The 25,716-nt window shown below is 38.9% G+C and overlaps 1 protein-coding gene across 2 annotated transcripts in view; it reads left to right on the top strand.

Annotated features, from left to right (window-relative positions):
• Nucleotides 1–450: 450 nt before the first annotated feature.
• Nucleotides 451–25,716, top strand: part of LOC139755365 (uncharacterized) — a 34,259-nt gene continuing 8,993 nt past the window's right edge. Inside the window, exons 1-8 of one of the 2 annotated variants that reach the window (XM_071673551.1) lie at nt 451–557; nt 5,718–5,766; nt 6,233–6,454; nt 9,853–10,104; nt 13,081–13,215; nt 14,835–14,995; nt 17,395–17,518; nt 21,580–21,957. In XM_071673551.1, the coding sequence (XP_071529652.1) occupies nt 5,757–5,766; nt 6,233–6,454; nt 9,853–10,104; nt 13,081–13,215; nt 14,835–14,995; nt 17,395–17,518; nt 21,580–21,957 (1,282 nt within the window). In that variant the 5' untranslated portion in view covers nt 451–557; nt 5,718–5,756. Of the gene's footprint in view, nt 558–5,717; nt 5,767–6,232; nt 6,485–9,852; nt 10,105–13,080; nt 13,216–14,834; nt 14,996–17,394; nt 17,519–21,579; nt 21,958–25,716 lie in introns of both variants that reach the window. The other variant, XM_071673550.1, reaches the window with a different exon arrangement.

Raw genomic sequence — 25,716 nt, 5'->3', positions numbered from 1 at the left:
TACCATATTTCACCGTCATATATCATATTTCAACCAGATTATCAAGTAAATAGGGTTACAAAAGAAAAGATCAGTAAGGTGCACCTGTTTACATTGTTAGCATGAGCACCTAAGGAAAAATATAATGATACATCATAGCGAAAAGAAAGTAGAGAGACCAAACTATGTCAAGCATATTTTTCCATCATCTCGGTGAAGTTAATGAATCAGTATCTAATTAGGGAAAACAACGATGACACTCGCCAAGTTATATAGGTCACCCATAATGGAGGTCAGATATTGTACAGGTTATTCTCGACACCGAAGATCAGGTATTGTACAGGTCATTCTTGACATCCGAAGTCAGGTATTGTGCAGCTCATTCTTGACATCCACATTCAGGTATTGTAGAGATTATTCTTGAAATCCGAAGTCAGGTATTGTACAGGCCACCCTTGACGCCAGAGGTCAAGTATTGTACAGGTCACCCTTCACACTGTCCGACGGGTTTTCTCTGATGCCTCTCAGGACGTAAACAAACTTACAAAGCCGAGACACTGACCGCTGAGGATGCTGTGGTGAGATGCCCTTTCTTAAGCTGTATTTTATTGTATTGAATCATGACGAGCAACTAAAGTCCAAGTTTGTGAAGTAAAGGGTTTCCCCAAGCTTTTCATTCGACGTAGGTTAACATGTACAGGGAAATCATATGATGCTGAAGATAATCAATACTTGCAATCCTAGATTACGGTAAACCTTTCTTAACTAAGAATGATTTCATGTCTACTTAACGGATTTTTACCTTACAATTAAGAGGAAGCTGATTATCTTTGAGCAGGGCTAAGATTGGTTTAGAGAGGCGGTACAGTACAGTTATGAAGCCCGTACGACATTCAGACATGTATGTACGTTAGGATGAATTGATATTTATTTTTGCTGACGGATATGCTAATATATGGTTACTTTACCTGTTTAGCCATACTGCGAAACTACTATTAGATGTTGGATAAATTTTTTTTCACAAAATTAATTGTTTAAGGAGTACAATGAGTTGTGGGCTGTGGAATGGAGCAGTATAGTTATTTTGCATCAGTAGATAAGGCGACATTGCTGAGGATTATTAATATCAAGGAAAAATGTGGGTTTAATGTAAAAAAAAAATCAACCAAAGCATTTGGTATTTACTTTAATGTAGTATATGCTAGTTGAAGTATACTAGCCATACCAGTGATGTAGAATGGCACTAAATGCCAGTGAGCATCAACAAAGAACTGAGTAAGCAGCCAGTCACGCCAGCACAACCACTGCAGAAGCAGTAATGCCATGCAATCTCCAGCAACAGGCCAATATACAAGGGAAGGTTAGGTGAGATTTTCATGGGTTGATTTTTTACTTTTCTTGATACATGTAGTTTATTAAATCACCCCACATTTTCCTTGATGTACAGTGTCCTTTACTATTGCCGTATTTTATATTGTAAATAAAGTATAATGCTCCAGTGCATGGTCTGAAACTGGTACTGTACTCTTTAAACCTACCTGGTGAAGTCCTGAGGGGTCTTCACCCCAACAGCTAGGGCTGGGCTAAGCTGCTGGATTTGGTTGTTGGTGGACCAGACTGTTGGAGGCCACAGCCCTCAGGTTTACATAGCCCCTGCAGCCTGGTTGGTCAGGTGCACTTTGTACTTAAAGTACAGTGCACTCTTAAGCTTCTCTACCATGCATCTCATATTTTTCTGATAATAGTCGACAAGGTGTTAAGGAGTCATGAGCCCAAGATGTGTAAGGTGTTCTCTTTTTGTGCATGTCACACCTTTGAAAATCAGATGTAGCATTTTACGATGTCTTCCATGCCAGTTGTGCCAGTAGGATGTTATTTTGAAATGTAAATTGGGAACCATACCTTCTAGGATTTTCCAGGTATAGATGATGGTACACCTCTCCCATTTGTACTCCAGGGAGTATAGCCTGAGATTTCAGCCATTCTCATTAATTTACTTTGTTTGCCCTAATGATATGGGCTGTGGAAGATCTCTGAACACTTTCTAGATCTGCAATGTCACCTACTTTGTAGAGTGATGTTAGAATGTGACAATATTCAGTTCATGAAAGAATTAGCACCTTTCCCTACACTGTCTCTGCAAAAAAGAATATCACAACACTGAATCCTAATTTCTGTGTGTGGTTGAAATGCTGATTTACCTAGATACATCTGCTTGTGTGGGTTAATTAGTATTATGTCAACATTGTTACTTGATATATGTATATGTATGGACGTTTATGTATATATATATATATATATTTTTTTTTTTTTATTATACTTTGTCGCTGTCTCCCGCGCTTGCGAGGTAGCGCAAGGAAACAGACGAAAGAAATGGCCCCCCCCCCCATACACATGTATATACATACGTCCACACACGCAAATATACATACCTACACAGCTTTCCATGGTTTACCCCAGACGCTTCACATGCCTTGATTCAATCCACTGACAGCACGTCAACCCCGGTATACCACATCGCTCCAATTCACTCTATTCCTTGCCCTCCTTTCACCCTCCTGCATGTTCAGGCCCCGATCACACAAAATCTTTTTCACTCCATCTTTCCACCTCCAATTTGGTCTCCCTCTTCTCCTTGTTCCCTCCACCTCCGACACATATATCCTCTTGGTCAATCTTTCCTCACTCATCCTCTCCATGTGCCCAAACCACTTCAAAACACCCTCTTCTGCTCTCTCAACCACGCTCTTTTTATTTCCACACATCTCTCTTACCCTTACGTTACTCACTCGATCAAACCACCTCACACCACACATTGTCCTCAAACATCTCATTTCCAGCACATCCATCCTCCTGCGCACAACTCTATCCATAGCCCACGCCTCGCAACCATACAACATTGTTGGAACCACTATTCCTTCAAACATACCCATTTTTGCTTTCCGAGATAATGTTCTCGACTTCCACACATTCTTCAAGGCCCCCAGGATTTTCGCCCCCTCCCCCACCCTATGATCGACTTCCGCTTCCATGGTTCCATCCGCTGCCAGATCCACTCCCAGATATCTAAAACACTTCACTTCCTCCAGTTTTTCTCCATTCAAACTCACCTCCCAATTGACTTGACCCTCAACCCTACTGTACCTAATAACCTTGCTCTTATTCACATTTACTCTTAACTTTCTTCTTCCACACACTTTTCCAAACTGTCACCAACTTCTGCAGTTTCTCACATGAATCAGCCACCAGCGCTGTATCATCAGCGAACAACAACTGACTCACTTCCCAAGCTCTCTCATCCCCAACAGACTTCATACTTGCCCCTCTTTCCAAAACTCTTGCATTTACCTCCCTAACAACCCCATCCATAAACAAATTAAACAACCATGGAGACATCACACACCCCTGCCGCAAACCTACATTCACTGAGAACCAATCACTTTCCTCTCTTCCTACACGTACACATGCCTTACATCCTCGATAAAAACTTTTCACTGCTTCTAACAACTTTCCTCCCACACCATATATTCTTAATACCTTCCACAGAGCATCTCTATCAACTCTATCATATGCCTTCTCCAGATCCATAAATGCTACATACAAATCCATTTGCTTTTCTAAGTATTTCTCACATACATTCTTCAAAGCAAACACCTGATCCACACATCCTCTACCACTTCTGAAACCACACTGCTCTTCCCCAATCTGATGCTCTGTACATGCCTTCACCCTCTCAATCAATACCCTCCCATATAATTTACCAGGAATACTCAACAAACTTATACCTCTGTAATTTGAGCACTCACTCTTATCCCCTTTGCCTTTGTACAATGGCACTATGCACGCATTCTGCCAATCCTCAGGCACCTCACCATGAGTCATACATACATTAAATAACCTTACCAACCAGTCAACAATACAGTCACCCCCTTTTTTAATAAATTCCACTGCAATACCATCCAAACCTGCTGCCTTGCCGGCTTTCATCTTCCGCAAAGCTTTCACTACCTCTTCTCTGTTTACCAAATCATTTTCCCTGGGGATAGGGGAGAAAGAATACTTCCCACGTATTCCCTGCATGTCGTAGAATGCGACTAAAAGGGAAGGGAGCGGGAGGCTGGAAATCCTCCCCTCTCTTTTTTTTTTTTTTTTTTTTTTTTTTTTTTTTTTTTCAAAAGAAGGAACAGAGAAGAGGGCCAGGTGAGGATATTCCCTCAAAGACCCAGTCCTCTGTTCTTAACGCTACCTCGCTATCGCGGGAAATGGCAAATAGTATGAAAGAAAAAGAAAGAATATATATATATATATATATGTGTGTGTGTGTGTGTGTGTGTATGTGACTGGATGGGCCATTCTTCTGCTTCTTGGGGCTACATCGCTGATACGGAAAACGCTATTAAGTACGAAATATAAGATAAATATATACGTATGTATGTATGTATATGCATGCACCTTATCATCCTGCACCAGGAGTTCCTTCTACCCTTCTGAAGACACTGGTTATGGCCATCAGTCAGGGCCATAGGCCATAAAGTGTGTGATGTTTTATGTGTACCGTTGTGCAGAAAGTAGAGTGCAATTGAGTTGTGAGTGCTTGGTGTGTAGTCAAAGTAATTGCATCATAGGCATGAAGTGTCTTGGGATATGTTGAAATAGTATTTGTAGTATTATAGTGATGGATGATATCCAGAGCATAAGCAGGAGAGTGTGACTTTCGACTGTCTGGGGAGCATGGTTTCTGATTGGTGTATGTCTAGTGCGATGGAGTTCAAGACTGAGTTGGGAGATTAGTCGTTTAGTGCTTTCCAGGATGTTTCAGTGTGCATGTGTTTTGTCAGTGTTCTTATTGTTGGCGGTGGGGGAATCTGTGAGGAAAGGTTACTGAAGTGTAACGCAGGGTAAACCTTTTATATGTTCTTTGGTGTTGGTGGTTATTTATAGAGTAATTAGGGTTGGAGGAGTCTAGTGCTGTTATATAGAATAAGGTGCCAGTTATGTTGAGCTGGGACTGTGATGGGAGGATCTTTGTTTCAACATAAAGATGTTACGTGTTCATCATTGCTCGGCAGTCAGTGTTTGTTCTGAGAGCACTATTTTGTGTGGTTTGTAATTTTGATATATTTGGTTTTGAGAGGGTTGAAGACCTGGCAGGTGAGGCATAGTTTATAGTGGAATGAATGAATTATTTCTATAGGATGACAAGGGATTCTTTTCCTTGTCCAAATCTAGTGCCAGTCAGTGTTCCCAGGGCATATAAAGTATTTACATAGGTATTACTGGACTCTACCAGTGAGTGACTTACATCACAAACAAGAAGCCAGTGTCATTGGATGAAAAAGTGTAGTCGTTCAAGATCTTGTTGCTCGAAAGGAGTCTATTATTTTCTTTCTTCTGTATGGAGTGCAGCCTCAAAGCTGCTGGATTCCCATTAAAAGAGGCTTGTGATTGTATATCGATTATATTTTTTTAGATATAAGTATCTAAACTGTGTACATTTATAAGCATGCCTGTCCATGATTTAAGCTAGAAAAGAATGAATATATCCTTGCTTACCTACCTTATGTTTAGAATCTTTAAATGTTGCTCTTTAGAGTAATTAACACAGTTTGACCATTAAAGAAAAATCTTCACCTAGAAATATTTTTCCAAGAATGTATCCATACTTCATCTTTTAAGTCATGTTTGGTACATGGATCATTAAAGCATATATCCAAATATGTTTATATTTCCTTTTCCAGATTTCCCATGCTGTTTTCTTTGATGAGGGCTCTCTACACATGAACAAAGGTATATATGTAGGTTAAGCATTATGATAGAAATTTATGAAAATTTATCTTAGAATTCTCAATTTCTCATAACTGTATTATCTTTACAGTATTAATTTTTTTTCTTTTTAAGTGTTATCTTGGTTGGACTAAAGTATACTTGTCTATCCACTCTGGAGAGACTAGATGCAAAAGTATTAGATGCCATCAAATAGTGTTCAACCATAAATTTTGTTGACCTTTAAGGTTACACAGTTTTATATTTTTATGTTTTAGGGAGCCTCAGGCTTACCAGTGAGGGTCAGTTCATCAGGCAGTTGAAGTTAATGCTCTGTGTTTTTGGAAAGTTTAGGTATTTTAGTTGGGGCAAGTAAAACAGGTCACATATTGTATGCTAATTGTTGCAGATATCTTACCACAAATTATGATGAGACCCTGAACCTAAACGAATTATTTGTGTTTCATATGAATACTTTTTTCTTTCATAGGAAGCAACAACCATTACACTCTCCTTCTCCAAGATGAAACAGAGACTGACGGAGTAGGCTTGGAGGAAGAGGAGGAGGAAGTAGAGGATGGGATGAATGTGATGGAGGAAGAGGAAGAAGAGGAAGAGGAAGAGGAAGAAGATGAGGATGAACCTATGGAAGATAGTGATGAAGAGGAGATATTTAGCAGTAGCAAACACCGCACACTCTCACACCATGAAGGTGCAAATTTGAATGGTCAAAATCATATAGGTAAATGACCAGATTTGTCCAGAGATATTTTCATTTGCTTCTGATTAGACTAATAAGCAAGGATTATTATCCTTGATTGCCGTTTTCCATGTTAGCAAGGTAGTGCCAGGAAACAGACACTCTCTTACACATATACTGTATACGCATATATGCAGGAAACAATGATTAAGTATTATGAAATAAGAATATAATATATGTACAGTAAACCTTCAATTTAACGGACCCCTATTTAATGGATTATGCATTTAATGGACCAGGCAAATAATTCATTAATCAGTAATGATTTATGAAATAAAAAGAAATGAAAAGTTGCAAACATTATAGCATGTGCATTTCATAACACACTTGTTTTTGGTAGTGCAGGAATACTCACTTTATTTTGGTCTCAGTCTGCCTCAAGCTATCATTCAGTCAGAGAATTGTGACTTTAGTTATTAGTTAATTTTGCAATCTTTACTATTCAAAATGGCATCAAGTGATAGAAGAGTTAAAAAAAAAAAAGCATGTGAACTGTATATTGTTTAAAAATATGTCCCATGGGTTACATTTTTTATTTAACGGACTTTCGGTATTTATGGACACCCCTCCCCCCGATAAGTATGTACATATACATACTTGCTCACCTTTATCCATTTCCCAGCACCAACCCGCCGCACAAGAGACAGCATCACCAACCCCTGTGACAGCGAGGTGGTGCCAGGAAACACAGAGAAAGACCACATCTGCTCACATCCATTCTCTAGCAAGGAATATTATGATAATCTTACTCTGAGTGTTAATAAGGCAGTGTCCCAATGCTATTTTGTAATTTTTCCACAGTTTACTCTCAAATACACTGGTTTGCTGGTTGCCAGCAATTCACTGGTTGTTGCACAGCCGCATCATAAATCTGAAATTTTGATATATCCAGACAAACATATAAAGCTCATTAGCTACTCTTAAGCCCATTCAAACAACATGACACTGTGATAATTACATATTTGCACTGTTTGTGGATGCGAGTTCTACACTCAAAGAAACTCCATCTCTTGACCTTTCTTTATCATCAAGCAGCTTTTTATTATGTTTGCTGTTCACATTTACAACTTCATGTCAGTTTATTCTAGTTATCCAGTATTTTTACACTATAAAATTGCTTCTTTACAATGAACAAGTCTCTTGCTTTATTTCATGTTTTGACCTTTGGTTGTTCTATCCTTGCATTGTTTGAAGAATACCACACTGCTAACATCATCAAACCAGAGTAGAAACTTGAAGGATGTAGTTAGGTCACCCTTTTATCTTTTGTCTTCCATTGTGAACAAATTTAAGGCCTCTAACCTCTCTTGTAGCTGAGCTTTCTTGATTCTGGTACCATCTTTGTACCTTTCCTTGCCCTGTATTAGTTCCCTTTATTTCATTAAGGATGGTGACCACACTTGAGGAACATATTGTAGTTTTGAATAATGTAGGATCTGAGCAGTTTCTTGATTATTTCCTAATCCCCAAATCATTATAATTGAATGCTGTTCTAATATTCCCCAGCAGAGAGTTTTCCTCTTATTTCATCCTTGGATTAAGAAGCGGTACTGAAGTTCACTAGTTATGGAGACTTTATTGTTGTGGCCACCTCCTTCCGGGAGTTCCAGGTGGGAACAGAGATATGGATAGATAGATAGGTAGATAGATTATCCTTGAAAGATGTGATGCTGGCAATAGATTGCGAATGATACCTGCTCATAAGTCCATTTCGTATGCAGATTCCCAGAACTTATTTCCTGCTAGATAGTGGGAGCTGTCAGAAGGTCAAACCTTTTACATTCAAAGAATTTTCTTGTTGACTAGCTGTTCAACATTACCTTCAGAAAATTCTTCCTTGTAGACCTGACCTTGAGAAGAGTTAGTGAGGTACATGTAATGTCCAGACATAAGAACCCTCTCTACATAGTTGACATGGTGTGAGTCAAAGTAAATCCAAATCCAAGATTCTTGGCAGATAGAGGGAGATAGAGGGAGAGAGACAAATAAGTATAGAATATCTCTTAAGTGATTTATTCTATGAAAACTGTGACTAGATAGCATCTAGTTAGCCCTACAGACTTACAGAGATTACCATAAACTGTCAATAGGATCATCTTTTTGTTCTTCCACAAAGTTTTAAACCTCTTTTAAAAAGGAATGTTCTCTTGTTGTATTAAGGTGTGATGTTTTGTTTACCCACCCTAGCCTATTCTTTTTAGAACCAATCATGTTAGGAAAGTAGCCTTTACCTTGACATGTTTGAATTACTTTTTCATGGAAGAGATCCATAAAAGGGGATCTTTGGTATTCCAGTATAACATTCATCAGACACTACCTTATCCTAGATGTGGATGATCTACCTTGTGTGGCATTGGGAATAGCACTTGGAGGCAGAAAATAGCTAGTAAGCCACAGAAAAGCTCTCTAGGTAACTGAATTTTGCTTTATTACATATTCTTTTCTGAAAGACTTGTCTCTCCAGCCCTCCCTCTGCATGCTGGTCTGCTGCCAAGCTGATGGAATTTTCTGGCCCTGAAGAGAAATGTAAACTTTGAGTATTGAAAAGAAATTTCCCTAAGAAAGTGCCCTGCAGGCATTTTCTTTCCAAGTTTGTCATGTTGCCTTCCCCTGTGTTCTTTGAAAAAAACTTTTTTGAGAGGAAGGTGACCTTGACTGATGTGATCTGAGAATTTTACTGTGGCTGGTTAGTATTGACCTTGGCAAAGATTGGGATGGTGGCATCATTACCAAAATGGTGTAACTGATTTATTAAGAGTGGACCCAAGACCACCATGGGATGGTTGGGTTAGATGCCGTTAACTCACCAGAGAGCATTGAATTTCAGGGTCCTAACTTCCAAGTTGACTCTTACGTGCAGATTACCTTCACTGTTTTAAATAACTTGTATGTTGTGTATATCATGATAGTTAAGATATAAGTTCTAGGTTATGTTTTAGGGAATTGGACTTAGGGAGAATACAAAAGAAAATTCTCTTTAAACAGTTTAGTTAACTGAGGGCAGATTACTTATTTTGTTATTTACAGGCTGTGATTGATTTACCCTTGGTCGATATTCATTTGTTGTGGCAGGTCTTTTATTTGTGTATTTACTCTTTGCAGAATATAGTGATCATATTACCCACTGGGAGGACTAAGAAGCATATATCTTTTAAGTTTTATGCAGTTCAGAAATAAAACACAGTAGAACTTGAAAATGTAATGTGAAGGCATAATATGAAGTTTAAGAATGTGTGGCAGATTCTTTGCTAAGAAGGCTATTACAACTATCCTTAGCTTAGTAAATTACAGAGGGCAGTCAGTCAACAGTTTGATATTCATTAAAAAGATTTCCTCTTCTATTGTTTCAGGAGGGCACGGAAATGAATATCGGTTGCTTAACAACAATGATGCAGATATGAAGACCGTTTTGGAGACACCAATTACTATTTGGACACCAACACCAATGTCACCAGCTCGCCGGGCATGCTTCATTGCTTCTATTATGTTTGGCATTTTGGTTGTGGCTACCTTTCTTTGGGTGTTGCCTTGTGATGTACAGCCTTGTGAAGGAGAGTTGGGATTAAGAGATAGAGATTGGGCAGTAAAGATTGAAGGAATGGGTAAGTAATATGAATGTAAGGAAAGACATGTTCATAACCTGATTTTAGTGTTCACTTTTTTTGTATATTTTTTATTATTTATGAAGAAGAACTTTAATTTTGTTATATTTAAGCAAAATTAATTTTGTTATATTTAAGCAAATATCTTTAAGGTATTTAAATTTCTAAAAGAGGAAACAGATGAAGGAGCTAGGCAGGAACTGTTCATCCTCCTCAAAGGCTCCGATGGAGGTGTCCAGATATGTGTAGATGTAACCAAGATGAGAAGAGAGGAGAGATTGGTAGTGTGTTTGAGGAAAGAAACATGGCTGTTTTGGCTCTTGAGTGAAACAAAGCCCGAGGTTAAAGAGGAAGATTGGTTTGGAAATGTCTTCGGAATAAAGCATGTGTTGGTGAGAGGACAAGAACTAAGAAAGTAGTGCTTCTTCTGAAACAGGAGTTCTGAGAGTGTGTGATAGAGTTTAAGGAAGTAAATTGATGTGGGTAAAACTGAAAGTGGATAGTGAGAGATGGGTGATTATTGGTGCTTATGCACCTGGCCATGAGAAGGAAGATCCTGAGAGTAAAACGTTTTGAGAGGGGGTGAGTGATTGTGTCAGCAGTTTTGGTGCATGAGACTGGGTATGAGTGATGGGTGATTTGAATGCAAAATTAAGTAATGTGGCAGTTAAGGGTATGATTGGTTTGCATGGAGTATTCAGTGTTATGAATGGAAGTGGTGAAGAGCTTTTGGAGTTGTGTGCTGTAAAAGGACTGGTGATTGGAATACCTGGTTTAAAAATAGATATACATTGCCACCTACTGTATCATATAGATGTTTGGTAATAAAAAGAGTGTGGTTGAGAGAGCAGAAGAGGGTGTATTGAAAGGGTTTGGTCACATGGAGAGAATGAGTGAGGAAAGATTGAAAAAGAGGATATATGTGTCAGAGGTGGAGGGAACATGGAGAAGTAGGAGAATAGATTGGAGGTGGAAAGATGGAGTGAAAAAGATTCTGAGTGATCGGGGCCTGAACATGCAGGAGGGTGAAAGGCGTGAAAGGAATAGAGTGAATTGGAACGATGTGGTATCCCAGGGTTGATGTGCTGTCAATGGATTGAACCAGGGCATGTGAAGTGTCTGGGGTAAACCATGGAAAGTTTTGTGGGGCGTGGATTTGGAAAGGGAGCTGTGGTTTCAGTGCATTATACATGACAGCTAGACTCAATGTGAACGAATGTGGCCTTTGTTGTCTTTTCCTAGCGCTACCTCGTGCATATGCAGGGGGGAGGGGGTTGTCATTTCATGTGTGGCGGGGTGGCGATGGGAATGAATAAGGGCAGACTATGAATTATGTACATGTGTATATATGTATATGTCTGTGTGTGTATATATATGTATACGTTGAGATGTATAGTTATGTATATATCCTGGTGTGGACGTGTATGTTTATACACGTGTATGTGGGTGGGTTGGGCCATTCTTTCGTCTGTTTCCTTGCGCTACCTCGCTAACGCGGGAGACAGCGACAAAGCAAAATAAATAGATAGATAAATATATGTCTGTGTATGTATATGTATGTATATGTTGAAATGTATAGTTATGTATATGTGTGTGTGGGGGTGTTTATGTATATACATGTGTGTGTAATTCAGGAGGAGGGCCATAGATATTGGTTACATTACAAAGAATTAGGTTTCCAATGAAACTTTGACATAAGATTTTTATTTCTATAAGACTTTTTGTCTTACAGAGGACTTGTTGTTCTGGTGGATAAAATTAGCTCTGAGCCTCTAATTTTTTTTCCATTTCACTTGTAGCAGTTCAAAGTGTTTAGGCTGTTCTTGTCATCCTCCCATTTCCTGACAGCAAATCTTTGCTTCCAAGAGAATTATCCGTATTTTGCTTAGTGGGAATCAGGTAGGGCACTTTTATGAAAATGTGACCTTCTTATGTATGTGGTTATTCATATGTGAACCATTTTCCTGGCATCTATGTTGGATCTATTCCCATCATGATTTGACTGTAGTGTCAGTCAGCTGGAGACAAGAGAGTAGACCACTTGGGATAATCGTGTCATACAACAAGTGTTATTGTTTCTACAGGTAAGGAAGATTTGCAGGTCTCAAAGATGGTTTTCCCAGTCTTATTTGTCCTTCTGAGTACTGTTATCTAATCCTAGATCCACAGAGGGAACTTGTTTATTGCAGTCTTTGAACTCCCTTCCTATTTTGGTACTCACATTTCATGTAGATTTAAAAGTGTGGATTGTAACATGGCTCTAGGAAGATACCTAGACCCCTAAATCATAAATTTTATATGTGTATCTATATGTATCTCTTATCCCTGGGGATAGGGGAGAAAGAATACTTCCCACGTAATCCCTGCGTGTTGTAGAAGGTGACTGAAGGTGGGGGGGCAGGAAATCCTCCCCTCTCATTTTTGATTTTCCAAAAGGAGGAACAGAGAAGGGGGCCAAGTGAGGATTTCCCTCCAAGGCTCAGTCCTTTGTTCTTAACGCTACCTCATCAACGCGGGAGATGGCGAATAGTATAAAGAAAAATGTATCTCTGATGCCCGTTTCCTCCAGGAACTTACGTGAAGGGGATGGCCACAGCAAAAGAGTCTCCACTTATCCCTGTCCTTACATGTCTCCCTCACTGCATCATTCGACACTTTTTTCACCATTTTCCTCCCTCTTGTACTCTTCCACTCTATTTCTCCATGTCACAGCTGCTCTTCCTCTCACACCAACCCCTTTAATTGTAGTATTATACACTATCCTTGTAAGCTCCCCATTCTTTCTGTACAATCCACTCCCTCTAGCCATTGGCTTAATAGTTACCACTCTTTCCAAAATTTCAGAATCACTCTTCCAGAAATTTCATTTCCATTCAACTCATGTTTGATATGATCACTGTCTACTTGTACTTGATATACAGAATCATATGTGTTTAGTGCAGTGTAATTCCTTCTTAATGTTTTTAAATATTTTAGGCATTAACCAAACGAAGCTTTTGAGAAGACTTGCTGGAGGTCACAATGTGCTGCTCAGTTATTATACATCTGTCAACATATCCAGTTGGGACTTACATAATTCTTCTGTCTCAGATGAAGAACCATGGGAGTCTGGTTTGTATTTTGCAAAATTTTATTCTTTTCAAAGAACTAGAAATTGGTAATGAATATAGGAAATTGGAATGTTGACCAGTAAAGATATCTTGGTAGTGGAATGTTCAAGTCCGGAATACTGACTGTTGATATGCAAGGGAGAAATATTGGAGATGGACAGAGAGTTCTAGTACATAGAAATAATTTCATTGTTGAATGTGTGGGAAGCTTGCATGGTGGAGTTCTTGTACTAACTTTAAAGTGTGAATGTGAAATTTTAGTTGTTCTATTTCAGAGTGCAGAAGGCATGGATAACATATACAGTTTAGTTTGATTGAGAAGAAGAGATAGAGTGATAAATGGTAATGTTTCCAAAATATATGATATCAAGAAACTGGTAGAAAAATGAAAGAAAAAGCCTTTTCAGTTCATGTGGCCATGTAAGATAAATGGGAAATGGCAGGTTAGTGAAGATGATAAACGTTAGTGTTATGGATGGTACAATGACATCAAGACAAAAAAAGAGATGGAAAGATAGAGTAAATTCTCTGAGGTTAGAGATATTTCAATTGAAGATGCAAGAGGAATCATTTCTGTTCATGTACCATGGTGGCAACTTATATGTGACTACATATTTGTCCATAGTGGGAGGAGCCCTATACTTAAGGAACTCCATCATTTTAACTAAAAAATTTGTTGTGTAGTCTTTTAAGTTAGTCAATGCTATTTGTACTGATTTTGCCTATAGTTGTCTAAGTCCATGTACCCACCACCTTCTTGCTAGATATGTTTTTTCACATTTCTCATGACGTTTTACTTCATCAGCTTCCTGTTTTATTTTCTCTTATCTTGGAGTCCCTTCTAATTTGATAGTATGGTCAATGTGACTTGTTTGTTTAATAATTGATATATGATGCATGTGTGGGGTATGTCGCAGATTTGTCAAAAATAAAGGATATATATACCTGAGTGAGGAAAGATTGACCAAGAGGATATATGTGTCGGAGGTGGAGGGAACGAGGAGAAGAGGGAGACCAAATTGGAGGTGGAAAGATGGAGTGAAAAAGATTTTGTGTGATCGGGGCCTGAACATGCAGGAGGGTGAAAGGAGGGCAAGGAATAGAGTGAATTGGAGCGATGTGGTATACAGGGGTTGACGTGCTGTCAGTGGATTGAATCAAGGCATGTGAAGCGTCTGGGGTAAACCATGGAAAGCTGTGTAGGTATGTATATTTGCGTGTGTGGACGTATGTACATGTGTATGGGGGGGGTTGGGCCATTTCTTTCGTCTGTTTCCTTGCGCTACCTCGCAAACGCGGGAGACAGCGACAAAGTATAAAAAAAAAAAAAAAAAAAAAAAAAAAAAAATACCTGTAAGTGTAATATGTCTCAAGTACCCCTTGTTCTTCCTCTTGTTATTGCCTTTGATGCTCTTAATTCTATAGGTTTTCTTATTTGTTGAGTTGTCTTTTGAATGGAGCATAAAAAGATGTGGTCAGCCTTTTTTTAAAGAGAAATTATGATATAAGTAATGGCTTGAGATGAGCTTTATGTTTGGATTAATGCTTGAATTTGTATCAGGAAATTCTTGATAATAGTAGGTCAGCCTTATTTGTACTGTTGTTTTCACTCACTTTCAGATCACATCCAGACAGACTGTAATAACTGTGGTGTGGGTGACAGTGGGGACAAGAGTGATGGTGATGGGCATTGTGGTCTTCTGATGCTTGATGGCAACTTGGGTAGAGAAAACTGGCGTGCTCCTCTTAGGGAATGCCCTGTAGATTTGCAGTGTGACTTGGTGAGCAACAGCAGATTAGGATACATGTATTGGTAATTTGTTTTTGAAAATTGCATTTTCATATATTTTCTCGTATATGGTCATATGTGTTTTTATTTAAAAATTATTCACATTTTTTCCCTAACAGTTATTTATTGCTATGGAAATGATAGAAAAACAGATGTAAAGGGATGACAGATCTGTGCTATGATGAATTTTCACATATGATTTACATGAGTTTGAACTCACAATTGTGTAGTTTTCTTTTAACTAGATAGAAATTTTAAAGTAAATGTGACTAAAGGTAAGGTTGTCATGTGCTGCAGGAAAGAGAGATAGAATAGTTTGAGTGTAATTGTCGCTAACTACTGATTAGCTGGCCTGGGTTCGATCTCTGGCACATGCCGATGGTATAGAGCTCACCCAGCCCTTCATCCTGTGATTGTTAGATGAATGGATGCCATACTTTGATTTTGATAAAGCTCTACAGCTCTGATGGGGTTAGCCAGCCAACAGCCTGTAACTCAGCTTGAGTTGAACCAGGTGTATTCATGCCTGGGAACACTGCTGTCATTGACAAGCTAGTGATCCTACCAAGGATTGGTACTTTGCTTTACTTTGTATCAGGGAGAGGAAGTAGCAGCATATGGAACCATGAGGGCTAGTGTGAGATGGGTGAGAGAGAGCTAGGATCTAAGGTGTATTGAGTTTGTGGAAGATGTCATTGTCTGTTAAGGCGAAGATGGAGATATCTGAAGATATAGTAGTTGTATCAATGTTGTTTGGATGTGAGTCTTGGGCTTTGAATGCAAAAGAATGGAAGAAGATGGACTTGTTGGAAATAACAGAGCAATTTATGATGTTAGTTGAGTTGATTATGTAGGGAATATTGATATATGAGATGTAAACCGAATATGCTGAAATGGCTGGACACATGGAGAGGGTGAGCAAAAAGACTCACTTGCAGGATATGTGGGTCAGTCATGGAGGGAGGAAAGGGAAGATGGAAACCAAGTAGGTGGACAGAAAATAGGTGGAGTTTTCGAGTACTGGGGCCTGAACATTCAGGAGGAAAATAGATATACATAAGATAGAGTAAGCTGGATCAGTTTGGAATATGGGTGATGACTTGATTTTAATGGGCTGAACACGGGCACATAAAACTGTAAAGGTAAACCACGGAATAGTCTGTAGGTCTTAGCTGTAGATGATAGGCTCTGATTTCAGTACACTATTCATGACAGCTTAAGAGTGAATGTGTATAAGTGAGGTTGGTGTTTGTTTGTTTGTGAGGCTACATCCCCAGGATGGGAGAAATACTTGGGTAAAAAAGAAAATTTGTACGCTAGAAAAAAAATTTTCATGAATTCTTCTCAGTTTATCATTTTTTTTTTTTTTTCTGATCAAGATATCCTTTCACACACCTCTACAGTTTTCCTCTGAGTAGGTGAGATATGAATTGGGAAATAAAGAATCATAGCCAAAGGACAGATACAGCATATTAACTTTGCAAAAATGATAAAAGGATGCACTAAAACATCCATTCGACAACAGCTGTAATTGAAGGCCAGCATTACCTGTTACAAATAGTTAATGACACAAGGGTTGGTTCAGGGCAAGAGTCATATCATAGGAGGGAAAGACAAACCCTTGAAGGCCAGCATTACCTATTACAAATAGTTTATTACACAAAGTTGTGGTTCAGGGTAGTCTTATCGTAGGAGGGAAAGACAAATCATTGTGGCTGAACAAGATCAGAAAGTTAACATGTTCAGTTGCACAAGGTGGACCTGCTTTTCACTTCATTTTCTGTCTCATGCTCCCAGCTGGTCATAGGGAAAATAGAGATGACCTTGATATCAAGAAACACCAAAAACTTACAGAGACAGTAACCAAAGGTGTCTCAGAAAAAAAACTTTTTTTTTAACCCTTACTTTAAGGGAGTATCTAAATTTTTTTAGTCCTTGAGTTGGTCTTTGACCCCCAGTAACATCAGTTGCTGCACAGGCTGAGGTATGTGACTTGCCAGAAATTATGGTCTGTCCAATGAATTAACCCATCCATAGTGACTGAGGGTGTGATCTTCATCTACAAGCAGCTTCCAACACCCTGGCTCTGTGGGAAAAGAAGGTTTCCATGAACTGGACTCTCCTCCCCATAGGATCAAGCTGTGAAAGCTACTTGCTAACCAAATGTCAACTGAGATCATTGTACGAAAACTAAGGAGAGGTCATGGTAGGACTATTTTCTATTAGTGGCACATGTATTTTCCCCTCTGACAGCATTCCATATTTTTCTCGTTCTTTCCTTAGTATGTTACTTCTAACAAATCCCCTTATTAGCAAGTTTCATGGACTGCTTAAGTACCTTTTAGGATTTCTATTATAAATTTGTAAAGTACTGTTTATCTTTTTCTGCAGCTTGATGTCAGTGGAGACAGAGTACCAGATTGCATTGTACGAGGTATTAATTCCATGGTCTTCATGATTGAGGCACGATATGGGTCTGTTGTATGGCACTTACACATGCATAAGGATAATGATGGTTTGTAGTTTGAGATTATATGTTAAACTTTACTTTTGATTAAAATAAAGAAAAAAATCTATAAGGACATAAGTGTTGCTTCAATATTTGCAAAGTGAAACAATGTGTAGAATGTGAGTATATATGGTTGCATTTAGTGTATAAAAGGATGAATGTGAATTTAGAAGAACAGATTTAATGTAAAGTAATGAAAGGGTAAGAGAGATGTTTGGTTGAGAGAGCAGAAAAGGGCGTGTTGAAATGGTTTGGACATAAGGAAACACTGACAAAGAGGATATATGTCAGAGGTGGAGGGAACAAGAAGTGGGAGATTCTCTTAGAGGTGGAAGGGTGGAGTGAAAAAGACATTGAGCAATCAGGGCCTGAACATACAGGAGGGTGAGAGGCATGTAAGGAATAAAGTGAATTGGAATGATGTGGTATACCGGGGTCTACATGCTGTCAGTGGACTGAACCAGGATGTGTGAAGCATCTGGGGTAAACCATGGAAAGGTCTGTGGGGCCTGGATGTGGGTAGGAAGCTGTGATTTTGGTGTATTACACATGGCAGCTAGAGACTGAGTGTGAACAAATGTGGGATTTTTTGTCTGTTCTGCTAGCGCTACCATGCTGAAGCAGGGGGTGGCGATGCTTTTTTCTGTGGGATGGGGTAGCACCAGGAATAGATGAAGGCAAGCATGTATGAATATGTACATGTGTATATATGTATATGTCTGTGTATGTCAATGTTGATATGTATATGTGCATGTTTAATCCTCATTAACCAGCATAGAAGAACCGTGGAAGGTACCATGGAAAGTTCTACTGTTAGTGTCAACATGTTTCAAAACCCTACTACGCCACTGGCAGGGAGCTGGCACCGGGCAGTGCGACATTAGTTACCAGCCGGCTTTGATTGGAGACACACACTGGTCTACCCGCTAACTTGTGTTCTCACCCCCCTTTGTTGTCAAGCCTCAAAATAGATATATTTTTGTACCATAGGTTTGATTCCAAGCCTAAGAAGACTCACAGAACTTATACATATGTGGGCATACACATATATACATAAATGCCCATACATGCACATATACATTTTTTTTTAATAATATGTATATGCGTATGTATGGGCGTTTATGTTTATATATGTGTATATGAGTGGATGGACCATTCCTTCTTCTGTTTCCTGGCGCTTCTTCACTGACATGGGAAACGGTGATCAAGTATGATAAGATATGAATAAATAGATTTAATGAGGAATGTGGTGCTGTGTGCTGATGAAGTAGAAGATGGATAAAGTTGTTTCATACATATGGCAGGGTGGCAGAAAATGGTATATCTGAGATTATTAGGTATAGGTTTCAGGATAAAGACTGAAGGAAGGGTGTTTAAAATAATGGAGTTTGGGTGTTTATTCTTTTACACTATTCTCACAGGTAACATAATACTCTGCAAGTGAAAAATCACTTTTGACAAGGCTGTATCATTGTCAGTTGATTAAAAAGAATACAGTCTTGTTGGGGAGCTCCATAATCCAAAAGAGTTCATGATTTCCCAGAGCCCCATCAAGATGGTGTTTGGGTTTCATTAATTACTTAACATTCATATACAAAAGTAGTTTGTTACTCCAAATTCGGATTGTTAACTAAGGAGACAGTAGTTGGTAGGTAGCCACTGACCATGGAGGTATATTACTGGTAATATACCTGAATACCTGAACAAGAGCAAGGTTATTAGGTACAGTAGGGTTGAGGGTCAAGTCAATTGGGAGGTAAGTTTGAATGGAGAAAAACTGGAGGAAGGGAAGTGTTTTAGATATCTGGGAGTGGAATTGGCAGCAGATGGAACCATGGAAGCGGAAGTGAATCATAGGGTGGGGGAGGGGGTGAAAATTCTGGGAGCCTTGAAGAATGTGTGGAAGATGAGAACATCATCTCGGAAAGCAAAAATTGGTATGCTTGAAGGAATAGTGGTTCCAACAATGTTGTATGGTTGCGAGGCGTGGGCTATGGATAGAGTTGTGCGCAGGAGGGTGGATGTGCTGGAAATGAGATGTTTGAGGACAATATGTGGTGTGAAGTGGTTTGATTAAGTAATAATAGGGTAAGAGAGATGTGTGGTAATAAAAAGAGTGTGGTTGAGAGAGCAGAAGAGGGTGTTTTGAAATAGTTTGGTCACATGGAGAGAATGAGTGAGGAAAGATTGACCAAGAGGATATATGTGTCGGAGGTGGAGGGAACAAGGAGAAGTGGCAGACCAAATTACAGGTGGAAAGATGGAGTGAAAAAGATTTTGAGTGATCGGGGCCTGAACATGCAGGAGGGTGAAATGCGTGCATGGAATAGAGTGAATTGGAACAATGTGGTATACCGGGGTCAACGTGCTGTCAATGGATTGAACCAGGGCATGTGAAGCGTCTGGGGTAAACCATGGAAAGTTCTGTGGGGCCTGGATGTGGAAAGGGAGCTGTGGTTTCGGTGCATTATTACATGACAGCTAGAGACTGAGTGTGAACAAATGGGGCCTTTGTTGTCTTTTCCTGGTGCTACCTTGCACACATGAGGGGGAGGGGGTTGTTATTTCATGTGTGGCGAGGTGGTGATGGGAATTAATAAAGGCAGACAGTATGAATTATGTACATGTGTATATAAGTATATGTCTGTGTGTGTATATATATGTATACGTTGAGATGTATAGGTATGTATATTTGCGTGTGTGGACGTGTATGTATATACATGTGTATGTGGGTGGGTTGGGCCATTCTTTCGTCTGTTTCCTTGCAATACCTCGCTAACGCGGGAGACAGCGACAAAGCAAAATAAATAAATAAATAAATGAATAAATAAGTACCTGCTTGGGTATTGGGATGGTTAGTGATGGCTGCATAGTAAGCTAGCACGTTAGTGGTTATCAAGTTGCACTCCTTTGACCCAGGTAGCTGTCATTTCTTTCTTCTTCACCTACACATGGACTACTAGCATTAGTAACTAGATTTTACTATATAAAACACTATGCACTAACCTTATCTTTTGGCAAAATGGCTAAAGATAAGATTTGTAGGTAGGAATATTTGACAGGAGCATCAGGTAGAAGTAGTTGGTAGGAACATTACGTGGGAGCATTAGGTGGTTGTTGGTTGGAACATTAGGTAGGCTCCTTAGGTAGAAGCAGTCAGTAGGAACATTAGGCTGGAGAATCTGAAAACACTATGCTTGAGTTGCCCTCTGCTGTTGGCTTGTTAAAGGTGAGGCACAAAGGGACAGGCAGTGGCACTAGGGTTTACTAGTTATGGAGACTTTTGTCATGGCCTCCCCTTTAAGGGAGTTCTTGAAGGAAGAGGCATCAGAGATGTAGATAAATGTGTTGACTACAGGCTCCCTGTCTAAAACTTGTACTGATTTATTATTTATAGGCTTAGTTGATATAATAGTATCATAGATCATAATCCAGCAAATATCAAATGGCAACCTAAAATATCTTCATTACACTTACACCTCTTTTGGATCCAGTGAAAAAATTTTGGGTTATATTCTTGTTACTGTAGCACACATTGACTTGAAAAGAAAAACCTGACATGTGAATGTAAAGGGTATCAGTTTCAGGTCTCTTAAGATGTGCATTGCCCAAACAGAAAATTTATATAATGTGTTATTGCTCTTTTCTTGTTTAGTATAGATTTATTTAATACAATAACCAGTTTTCATTGTAATTATCACACCACTGATATGTATCAACAATATGTAGAATTTTATGCACAGTTTCATTATTAGATGAAGGCAGTAGTTGCTATATTACATGAGCAAAAGTGAAGTAGATAAGAAATATTTGCTGTTCATGAAATTATTTATTCATTATACTTAATCGCTGTCTCCTGCATTAGCGAGGTAGTGCAAGGAAACAGACGAAAGAATGGTTCAACCCACCGACATACACATGCATATACATAAACGCCTACACATGCACATATACATACCTATACTTTTCAATGTATACATATACATACGCAGACATATACATATATATACACATGTACATATTCATACTTGCTGCTGTATATCAATATTACTCTTTTATGATTTCAGATTCATCAACATTACCTCCTCAACCAACGGTTCAAACATCACGTCTACCACTGAAATTATACAATCCTGGTCCTGCGCTTCTTCTTCCTGATGTCAATAATGACAATTTCGGGGAACTCCTTTTCCCAGGCTTGCTCTCCTCTGAGAAAAGACATTCTTTCAGTCAGGAATATCCAAAGTCTGAAACATGGAATCTGGGGTCAGACTTACAGGAATCTGTAACTTCTGATTCTTATATAAATCACTTAGTCCTTGTATGTGGACAGTCAGGCAGTGTTATTGGCTCTCCTTTAGTTCTTTCACAATGCCACAAGATACTGTCAGTTACATATGATGGTCAAGTGATATCATATTCTTGCATAGGCATCAATGGTGTTAGTAAGTATATAAACTAATTCTCATGTGTGTTTAACAAGTGCAAACAAAGAATTTTTCATACACATCAGTGGTATTCTTTTCTTTTTACAAATTGGCTTCACATGCATCCAGTAGTATCCTGTTCTGTATTTGTATAATGTTTTCCCATTCATTAAATTAAGAACATTTATAGTAAAGTGTTTTAGATATCTGGGAGTGGATCTGGCAGCGGATGGAACCATAGATGCGGAAGTAGATCATAGGGTGGGGGAGGAGGTGAAAATTCTGGGAGCCTTGAAGAATGTGTGGAAGTCGAGAACATTATCTCGGAAAGCAAAGATGGGTATGTTTGAAGGAATAGTGGTTCCAACAATGTTGTATGGTTGCGAGGCGTGGGCTATGGATAGAGTTGTGCGCAGGAGGATGGATGTGCTGGAAATGAGATGTTTGAGGACAATGTGTGGTGTGAGGTGGTTTGATCGAGTAAGTAACGTAAGGGTAAGAGAGATGTGTGGAAATAAAAAGAGCGTGGTTGAGAGAGCAGAAGAGGGTGTTTTGAAATGGTTTGGGCACATGGAGAGAATGAGTGAGGAAAGATTGACCAAGAGGATATATGTGTCGGAGGTGGAGGGAACGAGGAGAAGTGGGAGACCAAATTGGAGGTGGAAAGATGGAGTGAAAAAGATTTTGTGTGATCGGGGCCTGAACATGCAGGAGGGTGAAAGGAGGGCAAGGAATAGAGTGAATTGGATCGATGTGGTATACCGGGGTTGACGTGCTGTCAGTGGGTTGAATCAGGGCATGTGAAGCGTCTGGGGTAAACCATGGAAAGCTGTGTAGGTATGTGTATTTGTGTGTGTGGACGTATGTATATACATGTGTATGGGGGTGGGTTGGGCCATTTCTTTCGTCTGTTTCCTTGCGCTACCTCGCAAACGCGGGAGACAGCGACAAAGCAAGAAAAAAAAAAAAAGAACATTTATGGGCTTTCAGGGTTATGAGATTATTTCAACACTTTTTTTAATATTATGAGTGAAACAAACTTAGGAATAGATTCATTGGGAGGAAGTTAGAGTGGTAAAGAGTTATCTGATAGATTAAGAAAGCTAGTATGGAAGTTGCAATGTTTTGTACGAGAATAGTAATTTTAGCTATTTGTACTTGTGCCTGCGAATCAAGTGATAAAATGTTAAGCACTGTCACCTGATCAGCTGAATTAGATAAAAAAGTGCTTTACTAGAAAATCATAAAAGCAAGATCTGGTTTTCACATTATTCGTACTATAGAAATATGTTGGAAATAAAACGTTTTTAGGACAGTATTTGACATGAGGTGGTTTGATCGAGTAAGTCCTGAAAGGGCAAGAGATATGTTTGGTAATATAAAGAGTGTGGTTGACAGAGCAGAAGAGAGTGTCTTGAAATGGTTTGGTCATTTGGAGGGGATGAGTAAGGAAAAGTTGACAAAGAGGACATATATGTCAGAAGATGAGGAAACAGGGAGAACGGGGAGACAAAATTGGAGATGGAAGAATAAAGTGAAAAAGATATTGAGCATTCGGGGCCTGAGCATGCAGTGGGGTGAAAGGTGTTCATGGAATAGAGTGAATTGTGACGATGTGGTATGCTGAGGTAGACGTGCTGTCACTGGACTGAACTAGGGCATATGAAACATTTGAGGTAAACCATGGAAAGGTCTTTGGGGCCTGGATGACAGCTAGAGAATGAGTGTGAGTGGATGTGACCTTTCTTCGTCTGTTTCCTGGCACTGCCTCGCTGCTGTTGGAAACAGCAATCAAGTTTGTAGATTTGGGGAATTTCTTTTTTTTTGTAGTATGCAAGTTATATCTTATTAAGATTGATTTTAAGGTGGAATTAGGAAACAAATAGAAGAGGATGAGTAGACCAGATATTTTGCAGTTTAGCAGGTAGTAAAGAAAGCTATAGACAGAGAAAATGTTTGCAGTTTTTATAAATTTTGAAAAGGTGTATGACAGTGTTAGTGATAAGGGAGTTTGGGAATTTCTAACTCTAAGGAGTGCATTGTAATGTTGATATTTCTTATAGTGGAAATACATAGTACTTACTCAAAAAATACTGAAATGGTTTGAAATGATTGTGGGAGTGCATCAAGCTAATGTCACTATAGTTACTTAATGTATTTATTGACAGGTGGGTGAGATTGAGCTTGGAGTTAGTGCGCTATAATTCTGTTCTGATAGAATCAGAGAGAAAATCAGATGGAAAGATAGGGTACTTTGATGTGTGTAGAGGGAAGGTAGTAAAAATAAATGCAAGGAAAGCATGTTCTGCTTTTTAGAAAAATTTGGCTGTCACAATTCAGTATCAGTTTGATTGGACTAAAAGTTTTAAATAAGTTTAATTATTCAGGAGAAATGATCATTGTGAACACTAGTAAGATAATTGAAATTAAGTGTAAAATCATGCATGGGAGAACAATTTAGAGATTTACTCTGAGTGTTGATTAATGGGAAAAATTTAAAGGTAGAGAAACAAGAAGCTTGCATAATGGCACACTTATCAATATATCTATCTGCCTATATTTCTGATGCCTTTTCCCATCCCTATCGAGGGGATGGCCACAGCAAAAGAGTCTCCAGTTATCCCTGTCCTTAAATGCCTACTTCACATATACCATTCCACACATTCTTCACCCATTTCTCTCCCTCTAGTACTTTCCCACTCTATCTCTCATATTACAGGTGATCTTCCTTGAATACCAACCCCTTTAATCTTACCATCATACATGCTCCTTGCATTCTTTCCACATTCCCAAACTACCTCAAAGTATTACATTTCACCCATTACCCTTTCGCAATCCACAGTTCATTCCCTTTGCCCTTCTTGCCATACAAGTCTTTTATACAGCCTCTTATTACTTTTTTCATTCCTTCTCATTATACTGCTTACTCCTCTCATATAGCTCATTTCCACAGCTTGGATTTTTGGCCTCTTGTGACTCATCCTGTGTTCATGATTCAACTGCATAGTTTAATGTCAGGAGGACTATGCTGTCCCTTAATCCTTTCTTCACGTCAATACTTGCATCTCTACCCTTCATTATTCAATTAAGGAACCCAATAACTCTTCTGCCCTTTACTGCTCTCTTCCTCATCTCTCCTTCCTTATTACCAGACTTACCCAACATAGCTCCCAAATACTTAAGTTGTGTCACCTTTCCAGTCCTTCTTCCCCTATACTTATCCTTGATCTTTTGTATAGATGTGAAACAATTTTTGTTGTTTGAGAGGGGCAAACTTTTGAGTAGTGGGTAAGGATATTTTACATAGTATAGCTGGAATCAGAACAGATAAAGAATAAAGATGCATGGATGAGAGTCTTAAGATACTAGGGTCATGTAGGACACTGCATATGATAAATCAAGAAAATAGAGTTTAGTTGAAGGTACAGGAAAAAAAAAAGATCAAGTGGACAGACCTTTACAGTTAATTGTTTAGGGCTAGGTGTATTTCACGTGAGGGTACTAGACTAACGATTGTTAAATGTGTTCAGTAGAATAATTTTGTGTGTGAGAGTGGTGTGAATGGAGCCAATCATCTCACTTAATAGTTAATCTTACTAAACAAAGTTAATGATTAAGAGCTGATATTAGTTTGGAAGCCCAAGTACCATTTTAGCACACATGGCATGAGTTGATGATATGTTATCTGAGAGTTTATGTGCAGTTGACCAATCCTGTTCAATGGGAACAGAGTTAGTGATGTAGAAAAAGTAAATAGATTGATAGTACTTTTAAGAG

The sequence above is a fragment of the Panulirus ornatus genome, chromosome 19 (genome assembly GCF_036320965.1).
Source record: "Panulirus ornatus isolate Po-2019 chromosome 19, ASM3632096v1, whole genome shotgun sequence".
NCBI classification, from domain to species: Eukaryota; Metazoa; Arthropoda; class Malacostraca; order Decapoda; family Palinuridae; genus Panulirus; species Panulirus ornatus.
This window is presented reverse-complemented; position numbering and strand designations above follow the sequence as displayed.